This window comes from Chelonoidis abingdonii, chromosome 1 (genome assembly GCF_003597395.2).
Source record: "Chelonoidis abingdonii isolate Lonesome George chromosome 1, CheloAbing_2.0, whole genome shotgun sequence".
Lineage (NCBI taxonomy): Eukaryota > Metazoa > Chordata > Testudines > Testudinidae > Chelonoidis > Chelonoidis abingdonii.
In genome coordinates, this window is record NC_133769.1 from 312,586,918 (window position 1) to 312,612,897 (window position 25,980).

The 25,980-nt window shown below is 41.8% G+C and overlaps 2 protein-coding genes across 9 annotated transcripts in view; both read right to left on the reverse strand.

Annotated features, from left to right (window-relative positions):
- ZC3H13 (zinc finger CCCH-type containing 13) overlaps nucleotides 1–6,974 on the reverse strand; it is a 58,417-nt gene extending 51,443 nt beyond the window's left edge. For 2 of the 8 annotated variants that reach the window (XM_032790618.2, XM_032790590.2), the window contains exon 1: nucleotides 6,719–6,974. The gene's annotated coding sequence lies outside the window, so the exon portion shown is untranslated. Of the gene's footprint in view, nucleotides 1–6,428; nucleotides 6,445–6,718 lie in introns of those variants that run through there. The other 6 variants (XM_075061578.1, XM_032790599.2, XM_075061579.1 and 3 more) reach the window with 6 other exon arrangements.
- A 1,300-nt stretch (nucleotides 6,975–8,274) lies between these two features.
- Nucleotides 8,275–25,980, reverse strand: part of CPB2 (carboxypeptidase B2) — a 36,938-nt gene continuing 19,232 nt past the window's right edge. The window contains exons 5-11 of the mRNA XM_032790646.2: nucleotides 22,424–22,525; nucleotides 21,136–21,243; nucleotides 19,179–19,289; nucleotides 15,450–15,540; nucleotides 11,832–12,034; nucleotides 8,702–8,786; nucleotides 8,275–8,580 (exon numbers count right to left, since the gene is read on the reverse strand). Coding sequence (XP_032646537.2) covers nucleotides 8,396–8,580; nucleotides 8,702–8,786; nucleotides 11,832–12,034; nucleotides 15,450–15,540; nucleotides 19,179–19,289; nucleotides 21,136–21,243; nucleotides 22,424–22,525 — 885 coding nt within the window. The 3' untranslated portion in view covers nucleotides 8,275–8,395. The remainder of the gene's footprint in view (nucleotides 8,581–8,701; nucleotides 8,787–11,831; nucleotides 12,035–15,449; nucleotides 15,541–19,178; nucleotides 19,290–21,135; nucleotides 21,244–22,423; nucleotides 22,526–25,980) is intronic.

Genomic DNA, 25,980 nt, shown 5'->3' on the forward strand with positions numbered 1-25,980 from the left:
CCAAAAAGAATTTTTAGTTAAATTCCATTCAGCCATTTGAGTTTTCTGAACATGGAAAAAGTGTTTTCACACTTCACCTAGTTTTTTTTTTTTTTAATTGAGTTTTGTATGCATGTGTTTAGATAAGATAAGATTGATTCCATTTTTAAATGTTGGCAGATATCCAGCTGTCAATGAGAAACATGTACTTTGCTAACCGGAAAAAAAAATTGGTGAGACAAACCATTCCAAGTGAAACAGCATGCTATGAGCGCACAGCATGTTGCTTTCAAGGATCATCAAATTGCACATAAGAGTCTCAATCCTCTGTAATCAGATCTGCATGATCAGACACTTGAACCTACAGTAAAGGCCCACTGACTTTCATGGGGATCCACACATCTGAAGTCAGTTGCAGGATCAGGGCCCAGGAATGGTTATCTAGACAGAGGCAAGTATATCTGAGAACTAAGTACACTGGAACACACATTTATGAAATTAAGTAGAATGCATTTATTTGAATGCACAATCACTATTTTTCTATTCTTCAACAACCACGGAAATTAAAAGCATAAAATACAGTTGATATTTTACATGCAAGTAGTGAGGAAAACTGTTTTTTGACTATGTTTTGGCAAGAGTGGTAACATTCATTTTGCCTTCCTCCATATGCATTCTTATGTAGGCAGAGGGAGGGAAGGATTCTAAAATTTAAGGGGGAAGTTTTATTTCTGACTCTCTCGGCCAACAATTTAACAGATAGCCAAGAGCAATTGAAATGTAATGTCCCCATAAAATTCAGCAAATTACTTTAATTCTTCCTAGGTTTCTCGAAGAAGTGCTCTTACACTTGCTTGACTACAGTCCAAAAAAAATCAGTCCTACAGTCATTACCAATGCAGTTCAGACTCTTAATCCCATCCGGTCTGCTTCTGTGTCTCCTCTTTCAACTTTTAACCTGATTGAGCCCCAGTTAGGATAGAGCCATAAGCACTCAACAGTTACCAACTCAGTCAATAAATACATTAAATGTACAAAATTGGGAAATATCTTTTTTAAATTAATTAGAAGGAATAATTGTTAATTATTTATTTCAGTGACATAACTCAGTAACTAAATACATTTAGGAATATATAGAAGTTTGCAACTTCCAAGACATCTTACCACTATTAATGAATATCACAGAAAAATAATAATGAATATGGGACAGGGAAATCAATTTTATAATACTTAATCAATTTACAGGATTAACTGTATTAGTTAAACTAACAATAATATATTGCTTCCTGCCCACATACATGTATATAATATCCAAAGGCGGCACTATAAAAAAAATAAGAAAACACTATCAACACTATTATACCTTATTCTCTGCAGTACAAAAGGTGGCTTATTAATGAAGCTTTTTCAAATGCATGACAGATAACATTTAGTGACCAGAATTCATTGTATTACTATATTGCATTGTTGAGGGAGTACATGTTAATTCATTTGCATCTGTATCCATTTGTTGTCTCTTTCTTATAGTTAGAGTGTATGCTCTCTGAAGCAAGGACTGTCTTTTTGTTCTGTATGTTTGAGGTCCTGATCCATGACTGTGGCTCCCAGGTACCAGCACAATACAAAGAAAGATGTTTGAGTAATATTTTCCTTGACACTTCTGTTAATGCTAATGTTTAACATGTGAAATGATTTAAATCAAAAAACAGGAGACTCTAATTTAAATAATCAATTTTAATGCTGTTTTGCATTTCTACTTTAATTATTTTCCTAAAGAAAGGTTGAGTCTCATTAGCTAGTAACCATTAAAATATGTTGATTTCAGAGTAAACACAGCCTTTACACAAAATTTGTGCTTCCAGAAGGATACACTATATCGATACACACTTATTTAAGCTGTTACAATAAAAGTTTTGTTATCCGGCATGTTAAGGGCCTGTGGGGTGCTGGTAAGTCAAAAATTCTGGTTAACTAAGAGAGGGAGTTTGGATGCAGGAGGGGGTTCAGAATAGGAGGTCAGGGCACAGGACGGAGCTTGGGGCGCCAGATCCAGGCGGTGCTCACCTAGAGCAGCTCCTCACAAGCAGCAACATGTCCCTGTTGTTCCTAGGCTGAGGTGTGGCCAGGCGTCTCTGCATGCTGCCTCTGCCTGCAGGAGCCGCTCCCACAGCTCCCCTTGGCCACAGTGCCCAACCAATGGAAGCTGCGGAGCTGGAGCTCAGGGTGGAGGCGGCGATAGGAGGGACATGTCACCACTTGCAGGGAGGGACCCAAGGTGAGCACCACCCAGATCCACACCCCAAAATTCCCCCCGTCCCAAACCTCTGCCCCGAGCCCACTCCTGCACTCAAACTCCCTCCCAGAGATACTGCCCTGCACCCCTCCCAAAATGCCAGTTTCGAGAGCTTTCCAGCTGGAAAAATGCCAGATAACACAGCTTTTACTGTATATAGTTTAACTTACGTTTACTTGGAATCTTATTTTTTACCTTTTTATGACGTTAGAAAATGGTGAATAATGCACTTCTTGTTTACTGGATGATTTTTTTTTTTTTTTTTTACTTATGAATTGTGTCAAACTATTTGGATGAAAACAAATTCAATTAAATGCAGAAAGAGCATTTTAATTTTTTTTTATTAGTTTAATAAATTATCTTACAGGTACTGAGTATGTAAGAAAAAAGTTTATCAAAACATGCTTTGCATTTAGAACTGATTTATTAAACAAAGCAAGTATCTGTAGTTAGTGAACTGAACTGATTGTTTCTGGTCATGATGTCGTTCAAGATAGTCATTGAACTGAACTAGTTGAATAAACTAAAATGAAGAAAACATTCTCTCTACACCTACAGAGGAGACAACTGCTGTCAAAAGCTGGTCTAGTACGTCAACAAACTCTGGTTCCAGGTGCTTAGTCAGTGATTTCCACCAGTTCAGTGGTTTGACTTTCTTTAAGACAAGGCTTTGGAGCAGAGCCCAGAGCTGCAGCGTGGAGCAGCTCCAGAGCAGTGGAGCTGCAGATTTTTGCCTGGAGCTGGAGCAGAGCCGAAGCACAGCTCCAAAGCCCTGCTTTAAGACTTCTATAGCAAACATGAACTGCTTAATATTTAAATTATTTTAATAGATTATAATAAATGTAGGCCTTAATAAAAGTTGACATAATTTCACATTTAATTTTACTGGGTTTTTTTAAAATAAGATGGTATTTAAATAAATAAAAAATTCAATTTAAATAAAAATCAATTTTTTTTTTCAGTTATTGTTTTTTTTATTACACTCTTGAAGGAGACTACACCCATTGGGTTTACTTAAGTAACAGCAGTTGCTGTACTATGACACAAAGCTATGATTCAGGATAGAATAGAATGTACATTTAAATTAATAGTAATGACATATCTATATTTCAAAAGTAGTCCAACATTAAGATTTTGTAAAAAATACGATTTCACAAAATCTAAAGGTAACACGAATGTTCACAGGAAATGTTAATTTATCACTGATTTTTTTTTTTAAAGGAGAAATATCAAACACTTTCCCTTGCAATAACAACAACCTGCTTCAGCAGACAAGCTAGCAATTGAGAATAAATGGAAACTGAGTAGACTTATTTTCACTGTCTAAGTGATATGCAAAAACTAAAAGAATAAATGATAAAAAGTATGTTAAGTGTTTAGCCTTAATACAAGGTGGAACTAACAGGCAATTTATGTGTATTGCTTGAATATACAAGTTATCTGCCATGTTGAATAGTGTCAATCTTTAAAATGCTACAAATCAGGCGTTCTCAAACTTCATTGCACCAGGACCTCCTTCTGACAATAAAAATTATTACAAGACCACAGGAGGGGGGACCGAAGCCTGAGACTACCCAAGCCCCATCACTCAGGGGGCAGGGCAGGGGGCAAAGCCAAAGCCCAAGCCCCACTGCAAAGCTGAAGTGCAAGGGCTTCAGCCTCAGGCAGGGGGCCTGTAACCTCACATCCACCACCCAGGGCTGACACTCTCAAGTTTGGGCTTGGGCTTGGGCCTGGGCCCTGGCCCCTGGCCCCCAGCAAGTCTAAGCCAGATCTGGCAACCTCATGAAAATAGGGTTGTGACCCACTTTGGGATCCCAACCCACAGTTTGAGAACCGCTGCTATAAATTGTGTCCCATTAGAAAACATGTCTTTTTTAAAATTGAAAATTTAACTGTACACTGATTATGCTACAATATTCTGGGATATAGCAAACTAATGTCATTAAGAGATAAATGACATTTTGCCACACATTAGAGTGCTAAAAAAAGGTTAAATGTTATATATTAATATTCAAATGGCCAATTTTCAGACGCATAACATACAAAAACTGTAATGTCAACATAAAAGTAAAACCAAATTACTAGTCTTCAAGTTGGAAATCAAAACTTGTGTCTGGCATTCAGCAAATAATTACTCAGAGTTCGGTTTTTACAATCCTCTGCTATGAACATGTCTTCATATTTAAGTTAACTACACCTCTTATTTAACACAAAGCATTCCTTTATCATCTTAAATATATAAACTAGTAACGGTAAGTAATTGTTAACAATGTGTTTACATTTGTGAATTGGGGTTAGCCAGCTATTGGTAAAATGCAACAATCCAGTCCGTAGGATTACAGAAAAAGGTAAACAAAAAAAACAAAAACAAAAGAGTATAGGCATGGTATTTCACATTTTGTCTGAAAATGTAGGGAGCCACTTCCCAAAACAACTTTTACCAGACTAAGGCTTGGTCTTCACTACGGGGAGATCGATGCTGCTGGGATCAATTTAGTGAAAACCTGCTAAATCAATGGTCAACCCCATTATTCCAGCTCCCTAAGAAGATGAAGGTAAATCGACCAGAGTCTCTCCTGTCAATGCAGTTCAGTAGACACCATGGTAAACTGACCTAAGCTACATCAACTCCAGCTACTAGCATAATATCTTAGGTCGACTTAGCCATGTAGTGAAGACAAGACCTTTGTCTCTAAATGCAACCAGACAGTTCCCATCAGGTCCCATTCAGTAGCACACAATCTACTGTAGAGTAGAATCTAGACTTCAAAAGGTCCTGAAGCAGTCCGATCTAAAAAAGCAATGGTCTAGCAAGGATCCAGTAGCGATCCCTAGGTGTGATGCTGGGGACAAAATGAGGAATCTATAATACTAGTCACATAGGTTCATATCCTCAAAGATATGTAAGCACCCGACTCCTGTTGATTTCAATGGGAATTAGGTACCTAAATGCCTTTGAGGATCTGGGTCATCAGCATACACCAGTGTTTTTCTAAGTATGGGTCACGACCCAGTACTGGGTCACGGAATGTCAGGCACTGCGTCGCCTTGCTGATTAAAATTATAAAGATCATTGCCATGCAGCAGGAGAGAGGTAGGGGGTGGCAGGAACTGGGGAGAGGAGCAAGTTGGGGCTTGCAGGGCTGCGGCGGGCCTTTCTCCCAGCCCCAGAGCTCCGTTCTGTCTACCAGCAGGGAGAGAGTGAGTGGCCCCTCGCCCAGAGCTAGCTGCTGCGGGTGGGGAGAGGGCTGCGAGGAGTCCTCTGGCCCCAGATCTGGGGCAGCCTGCCTGCACCCAAACTCCTTATCCCTGGCCCCACCCCAGAGCCTTCACTCCCCCAACATCCCAACCCTCTGCCCTAGCTCTGAGTACCCTCCTGCCTCCTGAACCACTCATCCCCAGCTCCACCCTAGAACCCTCACCCCCACACACCGTTCTCTGCCCTACCCTGAGACACTTCCACACTCCCAGTGTTTAGTTATGTAAAGTAGGTTAAGCTGGAATATATTGCAATATTATGGTTTTATGAAAACTCTAGTGAAAAGACACACTTATGTTTGGTCACAGGCTTCAACAATTTTCTTCAACTGGGTCACAAGGAAAAAAGTTTAAAAATCACTGGCCTAAACTACAAGTTCTGCATGGGCATCAACGACAAAAGTCTTTAAAGAAACGGCAAAAGCATCACAGTTCAGGATTTATGCTACAAGGGCTGATAAGTCCCAAATTCAGCTAAAAAGGCTGATTACATTTCAGTACTATCAGCAGAGGTGACGGGGACTCCAGTACCCTGAAGCCCATAAAGGACAAAGATCACGAGTCTGAGAGGCAATGAGAAGCCCACAACAAGGTTTCCGTCTGTAAACCATCGGCCACAGAAAAGGGTAATCATGGTAGGATGGCAGGTCTAGCTGGCTGATCGAGTGCAGCAGACTCGCTGGCTGATCGGTGCCTCGTCTGACCCACAGTTCTCCTCCTGCTTCTCCTCACAAATCACCCCCACACACCTCGTATGCATCTCAGCGCCTGGGCAGAGACGCCCCCACAGCCTGGGGCCGATCCGCTCCCGCCTGCGTCACGATCCCCCCCCTCCCCGAGTACAACCCGCACCCCCGACCAGCTACTTTCCGACTCCCTTCCAGCCGGGAGTCACCTGCCATCGCCCTTCGGCCCCGCTGCCCTCACAAGTCACTGCTCCTCAGCCCAGCGCTTCCTCCGGCGGCCCCAACCATGATCCCCGGCCCCGCAGCCGCTCTGCCCTGGCCACGGGGAGCAGGATGGCAGCGCGGGTGGGGAGGCTCGGCCAGCACCGAACCCCTCCCGCCCCGCCGGCCTGCTCCTCGCGGCGGTGGCAGAAGGCCCTGCCCCGGGGGGAGCCCCGCCCTGCTCCGCCCCTCCCCCCGCCGCCCAGGCCCGGTTTCCCCGCAGAGGCGCCACACTCACCTGCTCCTTCCGCTGCCTGCCCGGTCCCCGCCGCCTCCTCCGCCGCCGCCCGGGGCGGAGAGGGTGGGAGGGGGCGAGGGGGGAGTCCGTCCTCCCGGGCCTGAGCGCGGAGCCACACGGGGAGGAAGACAAGGAGCGCGGCCCGCTCCGGCCACCGAACGGCGCTGCCCAAGCACAGGGGCTGCCGGGAAAGCAGCGCAACCAACCGGCCGGCCCCAGCGCCGCCGCCGCTGCCGCCGTCGGGAGGAGGAGCCTTGGCTCACCGGAAACCGCCTTGCCGCCATGATCGTGCGTAGTAGCGCAACTTCCGGCCGCGCAGGGCAACGAGACGTCGGGCCTGAAATGGGGGAGGGTGGGGCCTAGTCAGGGAAAAAGAAAGGGAAGGGGCCGGGTCAGGGGACGAGAAGGGGGCGGGACCTGAAATAACAGAAGGGAGGGGCCTAGTCAGGGAAGGAAAAGGGTCGGGGCCTGGTCGGGGAAGAGCAGCAGGGTTGCCATCTTTGTAATTGCTGTTAAGGGGGCCTCCAAGGCCTCACCATGACCTGCCTCTTCCTCCCAAGGGTCCACCCCGCTCTGCCTTTTCCCTGGAGGTTCTGCCAGCTGTTCTCCCAGGCTTTGCGCCTCTGCTGTCTCTTCTCGTTAAAGCCTCACCCTCCTCACTCACTTCTTTGTCTCCCTTCTCCCCATCGCTCACTGTATCATCTCCACCTCTCTCCCCCACCAGCTGGGTGCCCTTTGTGCCAAGGCTGGGACAGGAGCTGCTGCAGCCTGACAAGGTGCCTGCCTGTAGGTATGAGGCAGCCCTGGCTAAGCAGGGACTGGCGAGGGTTAATCACACGGTACCTCTCCCGCCCCACAGTAACCAGACTTTTGGTGTCCAATCGGTATGTCTGACTGCACCCTGCCAGTTCCCCTTTTCAACTGGACTTTCCGTAGGCATATCTCTTCAGTGTGTTCAGATGCTGGACTGATTGGGAATATTGGACATTTAAGCTGTGTTGCATAATAGTGAGAAGTTAGCTCAGTCATATAGTGTTTTTCCCACTTCCATGGCAAGGCACTATCCTGGCTGGAACATGAGGGATTAAACCAGGGACTTCTAGTGCTAAAAACGTAAGTGGCTACATCATGGCTACAGAGCCATGGCTCTGTAGCTGGGGTTGTAAGATATTCATACCCTCTGTGGATCTGGCACAGGGAGGTACCTGTAACATGTTCATCAGTGGGTTACGCAAGCACTTCAGGTACAAATATTACAATTTGTTTTAAAAGTTGCTTTTCACCATTGTTGGTGTGAGTGAACTGGATTATTCAAACGTTCTCCAAAAGCAAACGCTAAAGGGGTACTAAAACAGACAACATGTATTTTTTTGAATATTATTGGGCTTGGGAGGTTGCATTTGCACAGTTGTAGTTTATCTGTCACTACCCTTCTCATTCTGTAGATGGCTACATTTAAGCCAAATTGTGAAGCAATTTAATATATGTCAAGGTGAAAGGTAGTAAATGAAACACCAACCTGTTGCCCCTAAATAAATAATAATTACAATAAAGCAGTAAGTAATTCCTTTTATTTGAGTGAACTAAAAAAAAACACACTTGAATGAACGACACTGCCCATCAGGTCACCTAAATTACCAGTTAAAGCAATGAAATGACAAATTAAAATATAGCACATTAAATATTGTTGATAACATGTAAAGCTATTGTTTTGATACCACTAAGTGCTTCAATACAAGTGGGTTTAATTAGATTTGTAGGAAGCAAAAATCCATGTGTTCCTCTGTCCCGAAGTTCAAAGGTAAAAGAATACTTAATGCCAAGATCATAAGCCCAGTCATCTGAACCTCCAGGAGCTAAATCTGTAGGAGAAAGAAAAGGAAACAGATTATTACTTGCAACCTTGGCCTCAGTCCCACACACTGCCTTGTGCCAGAGAAGATACTCTGTCATACTGATTATAGTACTAAAAATGATACTTACAGATAGTTTGTGCACCAGGGCCAGACTTATACATTTTCTGAGTTGTTTTTCTAATAGCAAGAGCTACTTTATTTGCCAGAGATAGCTGCAATCAATAAAATATTAATTAATTTTTGTAATTTAGTGAAAGTGTTTCACACTGACTCTGTTAGGGCATTTTAACCATCCACTATGGGTACAATAAAGAGAGAGGACCTGTTTACAACATGGTTGTCCCCAGACCTGGCTGCATTGCAGTTTGTAATGTGAATATGTGGTTGGCTTTAGAATGCTTACAAGATGTGGTTAAACATGGTTAGGTTATGTCCATGGTACAAATAGCATCTGTGCTGCAACTGGACAGCAAACTTATCATTCTGTGTAGCTGTCTTGTACTTTCCATTTCCTGTCAAATATTGTTTAAGTAACCTTTAAGTATTTTAAGTTAAAGTTAGTGTTGAAGCATACAAAAAAGGATTTAATAATACACTGCTCTTGAACAACTGACTAGAATAAACTGTCCTTTAATTAGTTTACAGGATGTTACATATCTGCTTCACAGGGAAAGAAGTGACAAATCTATATTTTCTTTATTTTCTTTCACAAATACATTAGCTAGGATAAAAAAATAAATTTTAAAGGGATATAAACGCTCAACTTTCAGGCCATAAGATGGTCACTAATTGAGGAGGCTTGGGAAGAAACATTCCCCTGGGGGCAAGTTATTTCATGTTGGCTACAGGATTTTTTCCTCCTTCCTGTGAAGGCTGGCACTGGTCACTGCTAGAAACAGCATACTGGACTGGATAGAGATCTGGTCTGATCAAATATGACAGTGTCTGTGTTCCTACTCTATCACTGTACAAAGCCCATTAATTTTAAAAAAGGGGGAAAAATTCCATTAAAGAGACAGTAACAGCTCATTTTCAAAATCTTCCTTAAAAACCTTGGATCTGTGTGGGGAAAGAATGGGAGGGAATGGAAAGGTTGGAGGCAACATGAAGGAGCAATCCCAAATACCCATCACCTGTTGCTGCTGCTTGGCCCCATCCGGGGATGCTGTGTCATAAAGAATGTCATGAGACTGCCCAGGGAGGTTGTGGAAGCTCCTTCTCTGGAGTTTTTCAAAAGGAGGCTGGTTAGCAATGTTACCTCCAATTTTTTACATCCATGTGCGGAATGATTTTGTTATGTGTACCAATATGGAGGTGATGTGTGGCAGAAGTGGGGCCGAGGGGTTCGGCGTGTGGTAGGGGGCTCAGGGCTAGGGCAGAGGATTGAGGTGCAGGGGGTGAAGGCTATGGCCGGGAGTGAGGCGCCTCTCCCCAGCTGCAGCAGCTCTGGTGGCGCCAGGGCCGGGACTTCTCTCCCCAGGCACGGCAGCTCTGGCAGGGCCAGGTCTAGGGGAGAGGCGCCTGTGCTGTGCAGCTTAGAAGGAACTTAGCTGGATAGACATTTGTCTTGGATGGTTTAGACCAGTGGTTCTCAAAGCTGGTCCGCCGCTTATTCAGGGAAAGCCCCTGGCAGACTGGGCCGATTTGCTTACCTGCTGCGTCCGTAGGTTCGGCCATCGTGGCTCCCACTGGCCAAGGTTCACCATTCCAGGCTGCGGGAAGTGGCGGAGGCCAAGGGATGTGCTAACCACCACTTCCCACCGATCCCATTGGCCTGCAACGGTGAACTGCGGCCAGTGGGAGCCGCGATCTGCTGAACCTGTGGACGCAGCCAGTGAACAAACTGGCCCGGCCTGCCAGGGGCTTTCTCTGAACAAGCAGCAGAGCGGCTTTGAGAACCACTTGTTTAGACCAGTGGTGGGCAACCTGCGGCCCACGGGCTGCGTGTGGCCTGTGGGCCACAGGTTGCCCACCACTGGTTTAGACACAACAGATCCTGGATCTTTGAAGGAGGTTAGACTAGATGACACTTACAGTCCCTTCTAATCCTATGATTCTATGTCCACTCTGATGATGTCCTGTGTCTCCACATAGCAGGTCCCATGGAGTGAAAAGCCCTTCCTCATTCTGTCAGCCACTTCCTACTCCTTCCCTGGTCCCATGCAGGAGGCACTTGGAGTAAAGAACCCCTGTCCCACTCCCCCATGCATGGAAAGCATCAGGAAATTGGTCAGAGGGAGCAGGGAAAGAATTCTTTACTCTGTGAGGCTTCTCGTCTTACTCCTTACCTCAAGAAATCTTGTGAAGCTCTTCAGCAACCCAAGTAGCCTAATTGGCCTGCATATATTGGCTAACTCCAACCTAGCCTGGATCTCTTTTCCTAATCTAGATAAACCCGAAGACTTGGGGACTAACCAGTGGAAGAAAAAGAATAATGGTGTTCTTCACTTCCCAGCTTCCCCGGTTTATCCTGTTGATTAATAGAATGGGAGATGATCCTACACAACTCTTAGGCTCTGCAGGAGAGAGGACCCCTGATCGTGTGGATCTGCAGAACTTCACAGGACTTAGACTTCTTTTATACAGGCCTTCAGAGACCATTAGCCTCAGGACCCCTGGCTAGCGTACATCATCATAACCTGCAGAATCAAAGAGGTATTCTGCTTCAGTGGACTACCTGTGATCTGCTGGTCCTCCTAAGGACCTCAGGGTCTGTAAAAAAGGGCTAGTCTCCATCAGACCATTAGGACCATTTAAACATATTTCCCATAGAAAAAGATTTACTTAAGGTACAGTAAAGGCTGCAGGCACCTATCAGTGTTATGGGTGCACACTATTCAAGAGCAATAGAGTTAAAGTTACAGACTCAGTAGGTTCAGATATAGGGGAAAACTTACAAGAAACCTGTACTTTAATGTATTGAAATGCTGTACTAAGGTACTCAAGTTACCTTTACTTTGCCCCCTTAGCAATGCCTTGAAAATATCAGAAAGTCTGGCTACCTTATCCATCCAGAATAAACACTTTCATCTTATCAGCGTCCTCCAAAACTAGAATACTTTCTTGTAATCATATAGTGGTGGTGCCAACAACCAGCTTCCTTATGCTCTTATCCATCGAAAAATCCATTTTCCCAAATCTTCAACAGACTCAAAGCCTACTGAAGGCAGTCATTCACACTTCTCATTAAATGTCCATTCCTGCAAGGTGATGAAGGTGGGAGATATAGATGAAATTTAATAAGTGGTAACACTTACCAGCTCATCATGGTCTTTACTTTTATTCGTAGTGTAGGAATACGGAAACAGTACCATCTGTGAGTAAGAGTGTATAGTTATATATGCCTTAGTGTGATCTTTATGCTTTTGGAGAAAATGAGCCACAGCTTTCACTTCTGGTTCAGACTCAGGATAGGGTCCACAGTATATTTCATGACAATCATTATGAGAAGCCCCTTTACCTGTAATAAGATAGAGGATACAGTGTCACCTGTTGAGTTCTTATAGTATACACCGAATTGTCTCATGGCTCAGTGACAATATAAAGCATTAGGATGCTATACAAGTCAGCATAGAAACTGGGACATCTTGGATGCGTCATTACTGCATGTATCATTATTGCACCTTTAAAGCATCTGGGCCTGATTCTCCACTACCTTGCCTTACGTAAAAAAATTGGGGAGGATACAGAAAAGGGCCACAAAAATTATTTGAAAGCTGGAGAAAATGCTTTACATTCAGAGATCTAAAGAGCACAATATGTTTAGCTGATCAAAAAGAAGTCTGAGAGGTAACTTGATTACAGTGTATAAGTACCTTTGTGGAGAGAAAACATTGGTACCAAGGGATTCTTTAATCTAGCAGAGAAGGACGTAACAAGAACCAATGGCTGAAAGCTGAAGCTAGATCAATTCACATTGGAAATAAGGCACAATTTTTTAACAGTGAGGTTGATTAACCATTGGAACAAATTACCAAGGGAAATGGTAGAATTGGAACAAACTCTTCTCATGGACTGCCTGTTGGATTATAACCTTTTACACTGATTCCAGAAGGATTTTTACAAATCAGCAACCTCACCATCTCTGTTATGAAACTGACCTAAGAACTTTATTCATAGCTCTATGTAAATGGATCTTTTAACCATAGCAACTCTCTTTCTTTTTTCTTTTTATTAATAAATCTTAGATTTAGTTAATACAGATTGACTATAAGTGTATATTTGGGTGAGATCTGAAATATTCATTGACCTGGTGAGCAATGTGTCCAGTCACTTGACATTGGTAGAACTCTATATAATGGAAACAAAGTTTTTAGTAGTCCTCCCTGTATTATACTTGGCTATCTGGGTGGGAGCCAAAGGCTGGATTGCTTAAAGGGGACTGTATTTTGGCTTCTTGGTAACCAGATAGCTGTTTGGTTACCAGCTTGGTGAAATCTAATTACAGAATAAACCACCAGTTTTGGGGATTGTCTGCCCTATTCTTTGCAGTTTGCCCTGAATAAGCATTCTCAGTGAAGCCCCTCCAGGCACCATGGTCACAGCAGATATACCTTACAGACTTATGTAGGTATAATTACGTCATTCAGGAGTATGAAAAATCCATACTTCTGAGCAGGGGCGGCTCTAGACATTTCGCCACCCCAAGCACGGCGGCATGCCGCGGGGGGCGCTCTGCCGGTCGCCGGCCCCATGGCTCTGGTGGACCTCCCGCAGGCATGCCTGCAGAGGGTCCGCTGGTCCCGCAGCTCCACCAAAGCCGCGGGACCAGCGGACCCTTCGCAGGCATGCCGCCAAAGGCTGCCTGCCTGCCGCCCTCCCGGCGACCGGCAGAGTGCCCCCCACGGTATTCTGCCCCAAGCACGCACTTGGTGTGCTGGGGCCTAGAGCCGCCCCTGCTCCTGAGTAATGTAGTTATACTGACCTTAACCTCCCATGTAGACAACACTATGTCAACAGGAGATCTTCTCCCTCTCAGGGAGGTGGGTTAACTACACCAACGGGAGAGCTCTCTCCTGTTGGTATAGGAGCATCTTCACTCAAGCGCTACAGCAGCACAGCCCTCAAGAGTTTCACAGCTAAATACAAGGTGGAACAAATTGTTTAGCATAAGTAGTTAACACATATTTCAAGGGACCATTCAAGGAGAAGTGGCCTGTTAACACATCTCCAGGCAGAGAGGGGAAAGGAAGGGAGGCAGGGAAAAGGCAGCTGGGTGCGGCGGAGGGGTGGAGGCATTGTTAGTGGGTTGTAGGTTGTTGTAATAACCTATAAATCCAGTTGTCCCTAATCAGTCCATGATTTCTAATGTTTAGCAAAGTTATGTATTTAAGCTCCATGGCTCATCTTTTGAAGACAATGAGCAGATTTCCTTTGAGAATGAGTATTGAGAGGTCACATATAGAGTGATTGTTTTGTAAAAAAGTGTTCACACACAGGCAATATGGTGTTTGTCTTTTATCATTTTTCTGTGTGAGAGTTTCACACATATAATTATTATTGGGCATTGAGTGCACTGGATGAGATACATCACGTTGTGATAGGCATGTGTAGGACCCATGGATCTTAATAGGTATGTTGTGGGGGTGTTGATCATCGTAGCAGTGGAGATATGTTGACAGGTTTTGCATATCTTGTTCTAGCAGGATCTGATTCTGCTTTAAGTTAGTGTGTTCTGGTCCATAATGCCAACTGAAGTCAGTTGTAGTTGTACCTGCTCCAAACCCCTGAAAATGAAGCCCTTCCCTTAAAGAGTGGTTCTACTCTGAAAAATACCTCTGATAAATTGAAATTGTTGGGTTCCACCTTTATTGTTTCACAGTGATTGTGTGTCAGATATGCTCATTCTAAGTAAAAAATATTTTGAAAAGAGTTATAAGACTCAATCATTTTCGATAATGAAGAGTCTGCAGGCAAGATTATGTTGTGAGTTACAGCTGTACAATCCCATTATTTTCAATGGGTTTGCTAAGATGTATATTATTGAAATGTAATAAGCAATTCTACTGAGGGTGTCCAAGAAGAAATAGAATTCAGTTATCTTTCTGATAGCTATATTGGCTCCACAAAATAGAAACTTACTTTAGTTACTGAAGTCATCCGATATAACTCGGTACACCCAGAAAGTAGGTCTGTTACATATAAAGGTGTCCTTTTTTGCCATGTGCTGGCCACTGCTTCCCGCAGCTCCCATTGGCTGGGAACGGTGAACCGCGGCCTCTGGGAGCTGTGGGCAGCCATGTAAATGTAAACAAAATGTCTGGCAGCCCGCCAGCTGATTACCTTGATAGGCTGCGTATGGGCCGCAGATTGCCCACCACTGCTCTAACGTCAGTGTGTCTGTTTCCTCACTTTTAAAATAGAGATGATGTTGGAGTTGCTAAGCATTTTAAGTGCTTTGAAAATTAAATGTGATATATATGAAATTAATATTCACAGCATATAAATTTCCTATTAAACTTCCTGATTTCTCCAAGTTCTGTATTGATTAAGTAGTTTACGTTTGATATTACTCTTAAATCTTATATGGTCCCCATCACCATAGTATTTTAACATCTCACAACTTCAATGAATTTATCTTCACAACACTCGGGAGGGAAGTTTCTTTATTCCCATTTTACTGATGGGAAAACAGGCATGAAGAGCTTAAGTGTCTTGCTGATAACCACACAGAAAGTATGTGGCAAAACTGGGACTTGTTCTCTGGTCTCCTGACCTTCTTATAAACATTTTGATTAAGTTCATTACTAAGGTACATTATCTTTATACCAGAAATGACTCTATGACTAGGTAAATAAAAATATTTTCAAAATGAAGAACTTTGAAGGTTAAAACTGAAATGTCTGTAATAAAATATAAAGAAAATTGCATCGTACCACACCAGCCTGCATCAAAATTCCTGTTCATGTCGGTACCAATGCACCTGTTGTTGCCGTGCTTTGAGCGGCTCTTCCTCCACAACCGATTCTGTGGACAGAGACTCAAAAATGTGGGTTTACACAAAAGTTTAGAAAAATGCTTATCACTATTTCATTTGCTAGTGAAAATGCAACTTCTACATTTCTAGATGTTGAGGTTAGAAACCTCCAATGAAGGGGAGCAAAATAGGAGATTTAGGGAGCCTATAAAACAATAAGCTAGTTATCTGCATAGAATCGTAGAAGTGTAGGACTGGAAGGGATCTCAGGAGGTCAGTTAATCCAGTCCCCTGCACTCAAGGCAGGACTACGTAATAACTAGACCATTCCTGACAGGTGTTTGTCTAACTTGTTCTTAAAAACCTCCAATAATGGAAATGCCGCAACCGCCCTAGGCAATTTGTTTGATGTTTAACTACCATGACAGTTAAGAAGATTTTCCTAATGTCCAATCTAAAGCTCTCTTGCTGCAGTTTAAGACCATTGCTGCTTGTCCTATCCTCTGAAATTAACGAAAACAATTTTTCTCCCTCCTCTTTGTAACAACTTTTTATGTACTTGAAAACTATTATCTTGTCCCCTCTCAGTCTTCCCTTCTCCAGTCTAAACAAACCCAATTTTTTTTCAATCTTTCCCTCATAGCTCACATTTTCTAGACCTTAAATCATTTTTGTTGCTCTTTGCTGGACTTTCTCCAGTTTGTCCACATCTTTGCTGAAATGTGGCACCTAAAACTGGACACAATACTCCAGCTGAGGTCTTATCAGCACAGAGTAGAGTGGAAGAAAGCAAGTCATGTCTTGCTTTCAACACTCCTGCTAATACATCCCAGAATGCTATTCACTTTTTTTGAAACTGTGTTACACTGTTGACTCATATTTAGCTTGTGATCCACTGTAACCCTCAGATCCCTTTCTGCAGTACTCTTTCCAAGGTAGCCATTTGCCATTTTATATGTGTGCTATTGATTGTTCCTTCCTAAGTGGAGTACTTGTCATTTGTCCTTACTGAATTTCATTCTGTTTACTTCAGACCATTTCTTCAGTTTGTCCAGATCATTTTGAATTTTAATGCTATCCTCCAAAGCACTTGCAACCCCTCCCAACTTGATATTGTCCACAAACTTTATAAGTGTACTCTCTATGCCGTTATCTAAATCATTTATAAAACCACTGAACAGAACCAAACCCAGGACTGATCCTTTTGGACCCAATTCAATATGCCCTTCCAACTTGACTGCGAACCACTGATAACTACTCTCTGGAAATGGTTTTCCAACCATTTATTCATTCACTTTATAGTAGCTCCATCTAGGTTGTATTTCCCTAGTTTGTTTATGAGAAGGTCATGCAAGATGGTATCAAAAGTCTTACTAAAGTCAAGACATACCACATCTACCTCTTCCACCTTATCCACAAGGCTTATTACCCTGTCAAAGAAAGCTGTTAGGTTGGTTTGACACAATTTGTTCTTGAAAAACATGTTGACTTACTTGTCACTTTATTATCTTCTAGGTGTTTGCAAATTGATTGCTTGATTATTTGCTCAGTTGTCTTTCCGGGTACTGAAATTAAGTAATGCTAAACATGCTAGGTAACAAGACAAAAAGTTGTGCAATACAACACCTGGTTGGTCTGGTATAATTATTTTGATTTGACTAGAACTTGGACTACGCAAATATGGGGGGACTCAAAAGATTTGTCCAGACACACAATTTGACAACTGCAAATCAAAATCACATTTGAGCTTAATGAAAGATTTTGTTAAAAGACTTCTGAGGGGGGTAATTAAGAGAATTTTGAAATATGCTGCTTAAAGTAAATATTGTACAATTTTTGTATACAAAAAGGGAAATTGTGACGTTCTTATTCGGTATCTATTCAGTCAAACTCTCGTTGAGGTCCATGAGAGTTTGCCCACATAATGACAAAGTAAAAATTGAGTCAATATTTTAGAATGTGGCTCCATCACCCAAATTCTCCTGTTACCTTAATCTCACTCCATTGACTTCAATGGCACTGTGCATTGTAACTAGGAGGTGAACTACTGCTAATGATAGAATTTTCAAACACCAAACTCTTTTGCATGCACAGATTGAGACCTGTTGGGTATATCATGTGTAAAGTCTATGAATTGTGGATGCAACTGGTAGCCTGTAAAGACTGTGTATATAAAATTGAACATACACAAATAGAGGCTGGATTTTAAAAACATAGCCCAAAGTTTATAGAAATGGAGAAGATAGGTGACATAAACATACAGCCAAGGGTAGCATAAAATCCCTCTTTATCCTGTAAAGGGTTAATTCCTCCTTTACCTGTAAAGTGTTAAGAAGCTCAGATAACCTGGTTGGCACCTGACCAAAAGGACCAATAAGGAGAGAAGATACTTTCAAATCTGTGGGAGAAGGTTTTTGTTTTGTGTTCCTTTGTTCTTTCCAGGTCCGGGAGGAACCAGGGCAGGAAAAATACATCTCTCTAAGCCATATCTGAATTAAGCATCCAGTATTACAGAAATAGTAAGTATTAGTAAGGAAATGTGTTAGATTATCTTTTGTTTTAGCTTGTGAATTTTTCCTGTGCTAAGAGGGAGGTTTATCCCTGTTTTTGTAACTTTAAAGTTTTGCCTAGAGGGCAAATCCACTGTGTTTTGAATCTGATTACCCTGTAAGTTATCTTCCATCCTGATTTTACAGAGGTGATTCTTTTATCTTTTTTTTAAAATAAACTTCTTTTAAGAACCTGATTGTTTTTCAGTGTCCTGAAGACCCAGGGGGATTGATCTGTTCTCACTTTGTAACCAATTGGTTAGGATATTAGTGTCAAGCCTCCCCAGGAAAAGGGGTATAAGGGCTTGGGGGAATATTTGAGGGAGGTAGGGCTCCAAGTGGCCCTCCCTGAAAGTTGTTTAAATCACTTGTTGGTGGCAGCGATACCAAGGGCAAGGAAGGAATTTGTGCCTTGGGGAAGTTTTAAACCTAAGCTGGTAGAAATAAACTTAGGGGTTTTTTCATGCAGGTCCCCACATCTATACCCCAGAGTTCAGAGTGGGGAGGGAACCCTGACAACAAGTTTCTGCCTAAAAAGGGAATCTGGAAACTAAGTAAAAGGCTAAATTCATAAAGCAAATAAATCATTCAGCCTCTGGGAGTCTTGAACCTTCTTCTCATAGTGAGTAAGTAAAATACCTGATAAGACACTGGGATGTCGTCTGAGCTTACCTGTTGCTCATTTGTTTACTTGAAACAACAAGTACTTGGAAAACTATGCTATCTGACCTTAGACCAAGAAAGGAGAAGTGAGTTGTTCAGTCAGGCCTTTGTACCTTATGGTGGACTGTCATAGTATTGGCAGTCTTGCTGATGCAGCCTATCATAGTTATCACCTGATATCCGAAAGAATTAAAATCACAGGGTGGATGCTATGACACTCCTAAGCATTGGTTTGACCTGGGATCTGGAAAATGCTGTGTTCTATGAGTTAAAATCACATATTTGCAGTAACTATTGTGGTCTATGAAAGGGCAAAGAATAGAGAAATTCCAAGTGCGAGTTCAGAGGTTTGGGCTCAAAACTGCCCCCTGGCACTTTGAAAAGTATGCCTTTAAATCTGTCCAGTATATCACCCCTCACAGTACTTGTGAATAACATGCTGGAATGTCCCACAGTCTGTCTAGAAACCTACGTACAGTGGTCCACGTGTATTCATAGCCATCTACATTCATCACGGGCATGACGTAGAAATCAAGATGCTGCAGAAGTCTTGTCATGATCTGATCTTTCTCACGGAAGTGTGTTGTCTATAGAACATGAAAAGAACTTATTTTCATAATGTTTATAATAGTGTTTTCCTCGCCATCCTTGACAGGTCCTCAGTTGGTCCTATGTAAAATAATAATGTGATGGTAGTGGCATCAGTCCAACCCCTGGAGGACAAATACCCACATCACAGAAGTCACCACTACAACCAAAGCCTTAGTTAGCACAGAGAGGCTTGGAATTCAATTAAAATGGAGATTCATCTGTCCGCTTACCCAACTGGGTGGTCACTCTAGGCCAGGACTGAGGCATATTGGTGAAGAAGCTTGTACTTTTGCTGCTTATGCCGATAAACAGTGTAAGTCTCCAAAGCTGTCACAAGCACTAAAACTGCTTAATAATAGCATTTGAAATGGCTGTTGCAAGTATGCATTGTTTTGGTTTTTAAAAATTATTAAAAATGAAATACACCCTTGTGCAAAGGGCCACCACAAGACCTAGGCACTACTTACATCCCACCTCTGCACAAGGGTAAATTGTACCCTAATAGATTTAGCTAGGTTGCTAAATGTAAAGAGTTAAGTTTAATAGTATCTTTTTCCCCCTTGTATGTCTTGCATTAGGCATGTCCTATTATTGTAACTTCCCCTGTCCTTTTTATTCCCTGGCAATTGTTTTTCTCTGATGTGAATATTGTGCCTAAAAACAAGATTCAAAACATCATTAAAAAGAATGTTTATTGTTGCTAAGAAACTACTACGTGGAATGTGTGTGGCTATATCTGTGACAATTTTAATAGATGGGTTCCTTCATAAAGTGACATGGGAATAAAGTTTTGGATTGAATTTAAAATGCTCAGGTAAATTAGATGAAGAAGATAGGGAGGCAAACAGTTTACATTTTCTCTCAACTTGTTAACTGCTTACAGATCTTACAGGTACGTTTCAGTGGCATGACAGCAGCACAGCTGGTCATCATTTAGACCAACAGCAAGAGGTTAATTAGCATTAGCTCCTATGGGAGTGTTTAAGGCTTGCCTTTTTCAAAAGGGCTTGATGGAGTTAAGTGCCCAAATCCTATTGACTTCCAAAGAGATTTGGGCACCTAACTCCTATAGTCTCCTTTGAAATCGCCTGTCTAAATGCCTTCACATACTGCTAGGCTATTCTGGAGCCACATTGATTTCAGTGGAGTTTTATGGGTGTAACTGAAGGCTGACGTTAGACCCTTATGTTTATTCTAATGCTGTTACTCTCTATATATCATTCAGTTCCATGGTAGACAAACTGTTATTCCGCCTTCTAGTTGGGTAACTCTACATTTGGACTTTACCACTCAAATGCACTCTTAGGGTATGTCTGCACTGTCAAGCTGGAGGTGTAAATGCCACCTGGAGGAGACATACCCATGCTAGCTCTGATCGAGCTAGTGCTCAAAAAATAATGTAACTATAGCAGCAGGAGGGGCTGGCTGCCCTGAGTATGATACCATCTGAGATGTTAGGCAAGTACTCAGGGCAGTTAGCCCCTTCTGCTGGTCGTACCACTCCTATTTTTAGTGCACTAGCTTAGTCAGAGCTAGCATGGGTATGTCTCCTCCAGCCTGAAGTGTAGACATAGGTTTAGTTTGAAATACAATAACCTGTGTTCTCCATTTCATAAATATGAAAGACTTGGCCTAACTTACTGCTGATGTGAAAAATTTACCCTTATAACTGCTATACAAACTGAGCTTTTTAATCTCTGTCTCATGCAGACACTTTATTCTTCAGTGCTGTGGCATTAAATTGAATAGGAAGTTGTTGAGATAGAGCAAAATTTGCAAGAGAAGGAAAACAGGATCAAGGTATTTTGTTTTGTTTTAAATATTGTAATGAAATCTACTCACATGTCCTATGAACCACAGGCAAAAAGCAGGAGCAATCCATTCCCTTGCATGGATACCACAGTCAATCCATATGGCACTTTTTGGTGTTCTGTCTCTATTAGATGAAAGCTAATGAAAAAATATGGTATGTTTAAGGCTGTAAGAAAATTGTAGATTTTTGTTTGTTTGTTTCAAGAGCAGTGGCCACAGTGTATTAAAGTTGTGGTTTTGGTGCAATCAATGTGTCCACACAGCACTAGGCAGACACTCCCCTGGAGGTCTAGTCTCAGGATTTCCCTCAACCTGTTTCCTGATAAGGAAGGAAGACGCCCTCAGAGTACCCAGACAGAAGCAGCAGCCCTGGGTGCACACCCACATGTAAGCTCCAGCACTTTCTTCCAAGGCATGCAGCCTTCCAAACCAGGGCAGCAGCCAAAAGACACATGGTGTATCATATTTTACTCTCAGAGGCAAGCATGGCAGAAAGGCAGTTGGGCCAAATTTGAGTGAGTGTCATTACACCACTCAAATTTGCGGCAACTATAAAAAGGTGCAGTTTCCACAAAAAGATTGCATCCCGCGATTTTCTTACAGCCTTATTTATGGTGAAATGGCACATGAGAATGGAAATAGAACAGTAAACAAAAAGAAGAGAGACAAGAAAAGGAAGTGCTCTCTCCGGGTACGTCTACACTACCCACCGGATCGGCGGGTAACGATCAATCTATCGGGGATCGATTTATCGCATGTAGTGTAGACACGATAAATCAATCCCTGATCGCTCTCCCATCGACTGCTGAACTTCAGCTCGGCGAGAGGCGGAAGCAAAGTCGATGGGGGAGCTGTGGCAATCGACCCCGTGCTGTGAGGTAAGTCAAACTAAGATACGTCAACTTCAGCTACGGTATTCTCATAGCTGAAGTTGCATATCTTAGGTCAATCCCCTCCCTAGTGCAGACCAGGCCTCTCTCTCTCTTGCATGGCGTTCTCAAGGAGACACTGGGCTGGATGCTGATCTCACTTAGACTAGTTTTTGTACCCAGTAACTCAATTGACTTACAGTAGTGAAAAGAAGAGCAGTATTTGACCCACTACCTATGCCAAAGTTCAGTGGCACCTTGTTTACTTTTGAAAAGGGAGAAGTGGAGCATTTACAAAACTAAAAAAAAAAAATAAAACACATTTTTCTATCACAAATTTTTTTGATTGAGCTACTAGTACCATTTTTTAAAATTCTCTCTTGACAAAAACCTACACCTATACTTTAAATTACTACAGAAAAAGATTGCACATTAAATCATAACTGTACCTTCAATATATAAAGTGGTCGTTTCTCAAACGAAGATCCAATATATATTTTCTGGAGGAGATCAGCATTTATCTCTGTTATTTCTTCCATCCAAGAATATATCTATAAAGATGGAGTGGATCAGTTAGCAAATATAGATTCAGTTTAAAAGTCTTCAGCCCCGACTCTGCTTTCCATGCACAGGAAATATTCCCACTGAAGTTAATGGGAGATTTCACATTTAGTGCAAGGAATGCATGGCTGTGCCTTCTCTTTAGAAAGAGAAGGAGGGATTTTTCCAAAATGCTTACATGGTGTAGCTGCACAAGTTCCCACCAGCAGTCAGTGGCTAATTATCCATAGCCAGCTCTTCTATCTCATACAATTTGAGTGACAAAAGAAGAACAAGGTGAGTGAGGTAGTACCTTTTATTGGACCAACTTCTGTTAGTAAGAAAGACAAGCTGTTGAGCTACACAGAGCTCCACGTCCCCTCTGGGAAAATTCCCAAGAGTGTCACAGTTAAATACAAGTTCCAATAGATAGTTTAGCATAAGTATTTAGCATGTGTTTTTAGGGACCATTCAAGGTAAAGTGGCCTGAAATAATACATTCAAGAGAGAAGATAGGTTTCTTTAAAAGCTGTCTGGGTAGGGGAGAAAAGCCATAAAACACTTTTGGATAATTTTTTCAGAGCTTTTAAAGGCCATATTTAAAACCAAAGAATGAATGAAAAGTGCTGTACTGAACAAGGTATGGAAGCTTGGAAGAATGTCAACAGAATATTCATTAAGAAGATTTTTATGGGAAAATATTAATAAGACACAGAAAAAAGTTAAATTGTTTTGGGACTTTTGTTCAAAATTAGGTGTTCAGAGAAATATAGGCATATTTGTGTATCTAATTTACGTGCACACATCAAGTAATTGTATATGCAAATAGCTAGTTACACTTCTAACCATAGTAATTTGTGCATGCATTTTCATGTAGTTAAATAAAAATTGAAAAGTGGATACTTTTTGACAGCTATCTTGAACACATGTTGTGTCACCAGATATAAAATCATCTGGAGCAGAAATACTATGTTCTCAATTTTTTTTCCAGTTTGCTGATTCTTCATTTTTTAGCTTAATTAGAAAACATGTTTAAACTGTTAATAAAGTTATTAATGCAATACTCTATGATTTATCTGTTCTTTCCCAGCTGTACCACAGAAACCCTAAACAAGACATTGCAAGACCAAATTAGGAAAGGAGCTAACATACAATTATACTAGGATAATTTATCTAGGACCAAACCCTTTAGTTCTAACTGAATTTTTACTCAATTCATTACACCTGTAAGATAGACTTGTAAGATACTTTACAACAAATATAGTTTTTTAAAGCTGTTCTCCTGTTTCTCCTCTATGATTTAGAAAAAAATATTAAATCATCCCTGACTATACATGGGGCCAGTAGAACTGAGTATTTTTTAAGGTTGCCTGACACTTCCCATTATGAGACCCTATTTTCAATTGCTTATAATTTTGTCAAACTCTAAAAGTTTAGGCTGAAATTTTACATGCCAAATGTCAGCCACAGGCTGTTTAAAAAAACAAACAAACAAAAAAACCCTGCCAAAATGGCTCAGCTGTTTCCCAAAAAGGCCCAAGGACAATGTTGTTTTGCACATGTTAAAAAATTCTAGTTACCTTTTTAATATTTTTTTCTTTATGTTCTAGCAACCCCATGCTTAGAACAGGGACTTGCAGTTTGTCAGGGGTTGGCCTTTGTGTCAAGGATGTGCCTTTGGCCATCCCTGTAAAAATCCACCCAAATTTGGTCAAATTATAAGCCTTTGAAAAATGACAGTTTGCATATACTCAGTAGAGACTTCTCTGATTTTACCAGCTAAAATCTCTGATGATTCCAGCCTCATTGAACATATGCTAGTTTCTCGTAGCTCCTTGTGCTGAAAAGTAGTATGTGATCAGGTACTTGAAGACTGTACGCTAATACATATCCATGAAGGGCCAAATTAAGAGAACACAGGAACATTAACTCTTGCATTTCCTAACTTCTGAGTGCTTGACTTTGCAATCTTAATAATGTTTTTAACATAGTTTTTTTGTGTGGAATATAAATGTACAGTGTAACTTGCATAAGGGATTATCTTTATTAGGAGCCTAATTTAACACTCATTGAAGGCCAGTTTCACAAAGATTAAAACAATTTTGATCTGGATCAGCTGGAGGGAAGAATTTAATCAGAAAAATGTGAACGGTAATTGGGAATCATTTACAAACATCTTACTAGGTGCCCAAAAAGCTACAGTCCCACAATTGAGGGAAAAGGCCATACTGGTTAAAAGATGGACCTGGTTTAAAAGGGAAGTGAGGGAAGCTATAAAAAATAAAAACATATAACAAATGGAAGAAAAGGGAAGCTGATAGGAATTATTATAAATCAGAAGTTGGGAATTATAGAGAATTGATAAGGGAAGCAAAGGGATCTACGGCCAGCAGACAATAAGAAGGACAATAAGAAGAACTTTTTAAATATATTAGGAACCAAAAGAACCCTCACAATGCTATTGATGCATTACTAGATTAAAATGGTAGAATTATCAATAATAATGCAGAAAAGGCAGAAGTGTTCAATGAATATTTCTGTTCTTTATTTGCATAAAAACGTGCTATAGTCTCATCAAAAGGTGATGGTAACACTTTTTCCATTCTGCTAGTATCTCTGGACGATGTTAAACAGAAGCTACTAAAGTTAAACATTTTTAAATCAGCAGATCCAGATAACTTGCGTCCATGACTTTTAAAAGAGCTAGCTGAGGAGATGGACTGTTCATGCTGATTTTCAATAAGTCTTAGAGCACTGTAAAAGTTTCAAAGACTAGAAGAAAGCTAATGTTAGCTCCATTTTTAATGACCTGGATAATTTCAGGCATGTCAGCCTGACATTGATCCTGGGAAATATAATGGAGAGGCTGATACAGTACTTGATTAATAAAGAATTAAAGGAGGGTAATTAATGCAAATCATCATGGTTTTATGGAAAATAGATCCTGTCAAACTAACTTGCTGTCTTTTTTTGATGAGATTGCAAGTTTAGTTGATAAAGGTAATAGTGTTGATGTTATCGACTTCTGTAAGGCGTTTGACTTGGTACCACATAGCATTTTGAAGAAAAACTAGGGCAGGGATCAGCAACCTTTGGCATGAGGCCTATCAAGGAAATCCGCTGGCAGGCTGGGATGGTTTGTTTACCTGCAGCATCCACAGGTTTGGCTGATCACAGCTCCCACTGGCCACGGTTCGCCATTCCAGGCCAATGGTGGCCAGCACATCCCTCGGCCTGCGTGGCTTCTCGCAGCCCCCATTGACCTGGAATGGTGAACCGTGGCCAGTGGGAGCTGCGATCGGCCAAACCTGCGGACGCTGCAGGTAAACAAATCATCCAGTCCCACCAGCGGATTTCACTGATGGGGCGCGTGCCAAAGGTTGCTGATCCCTGAACTAGAGTGATACAAAGTTAACATGGCACATACTTTGCTTTGCGAACAGGGGCTGCTAACAGGGAGTTTCGC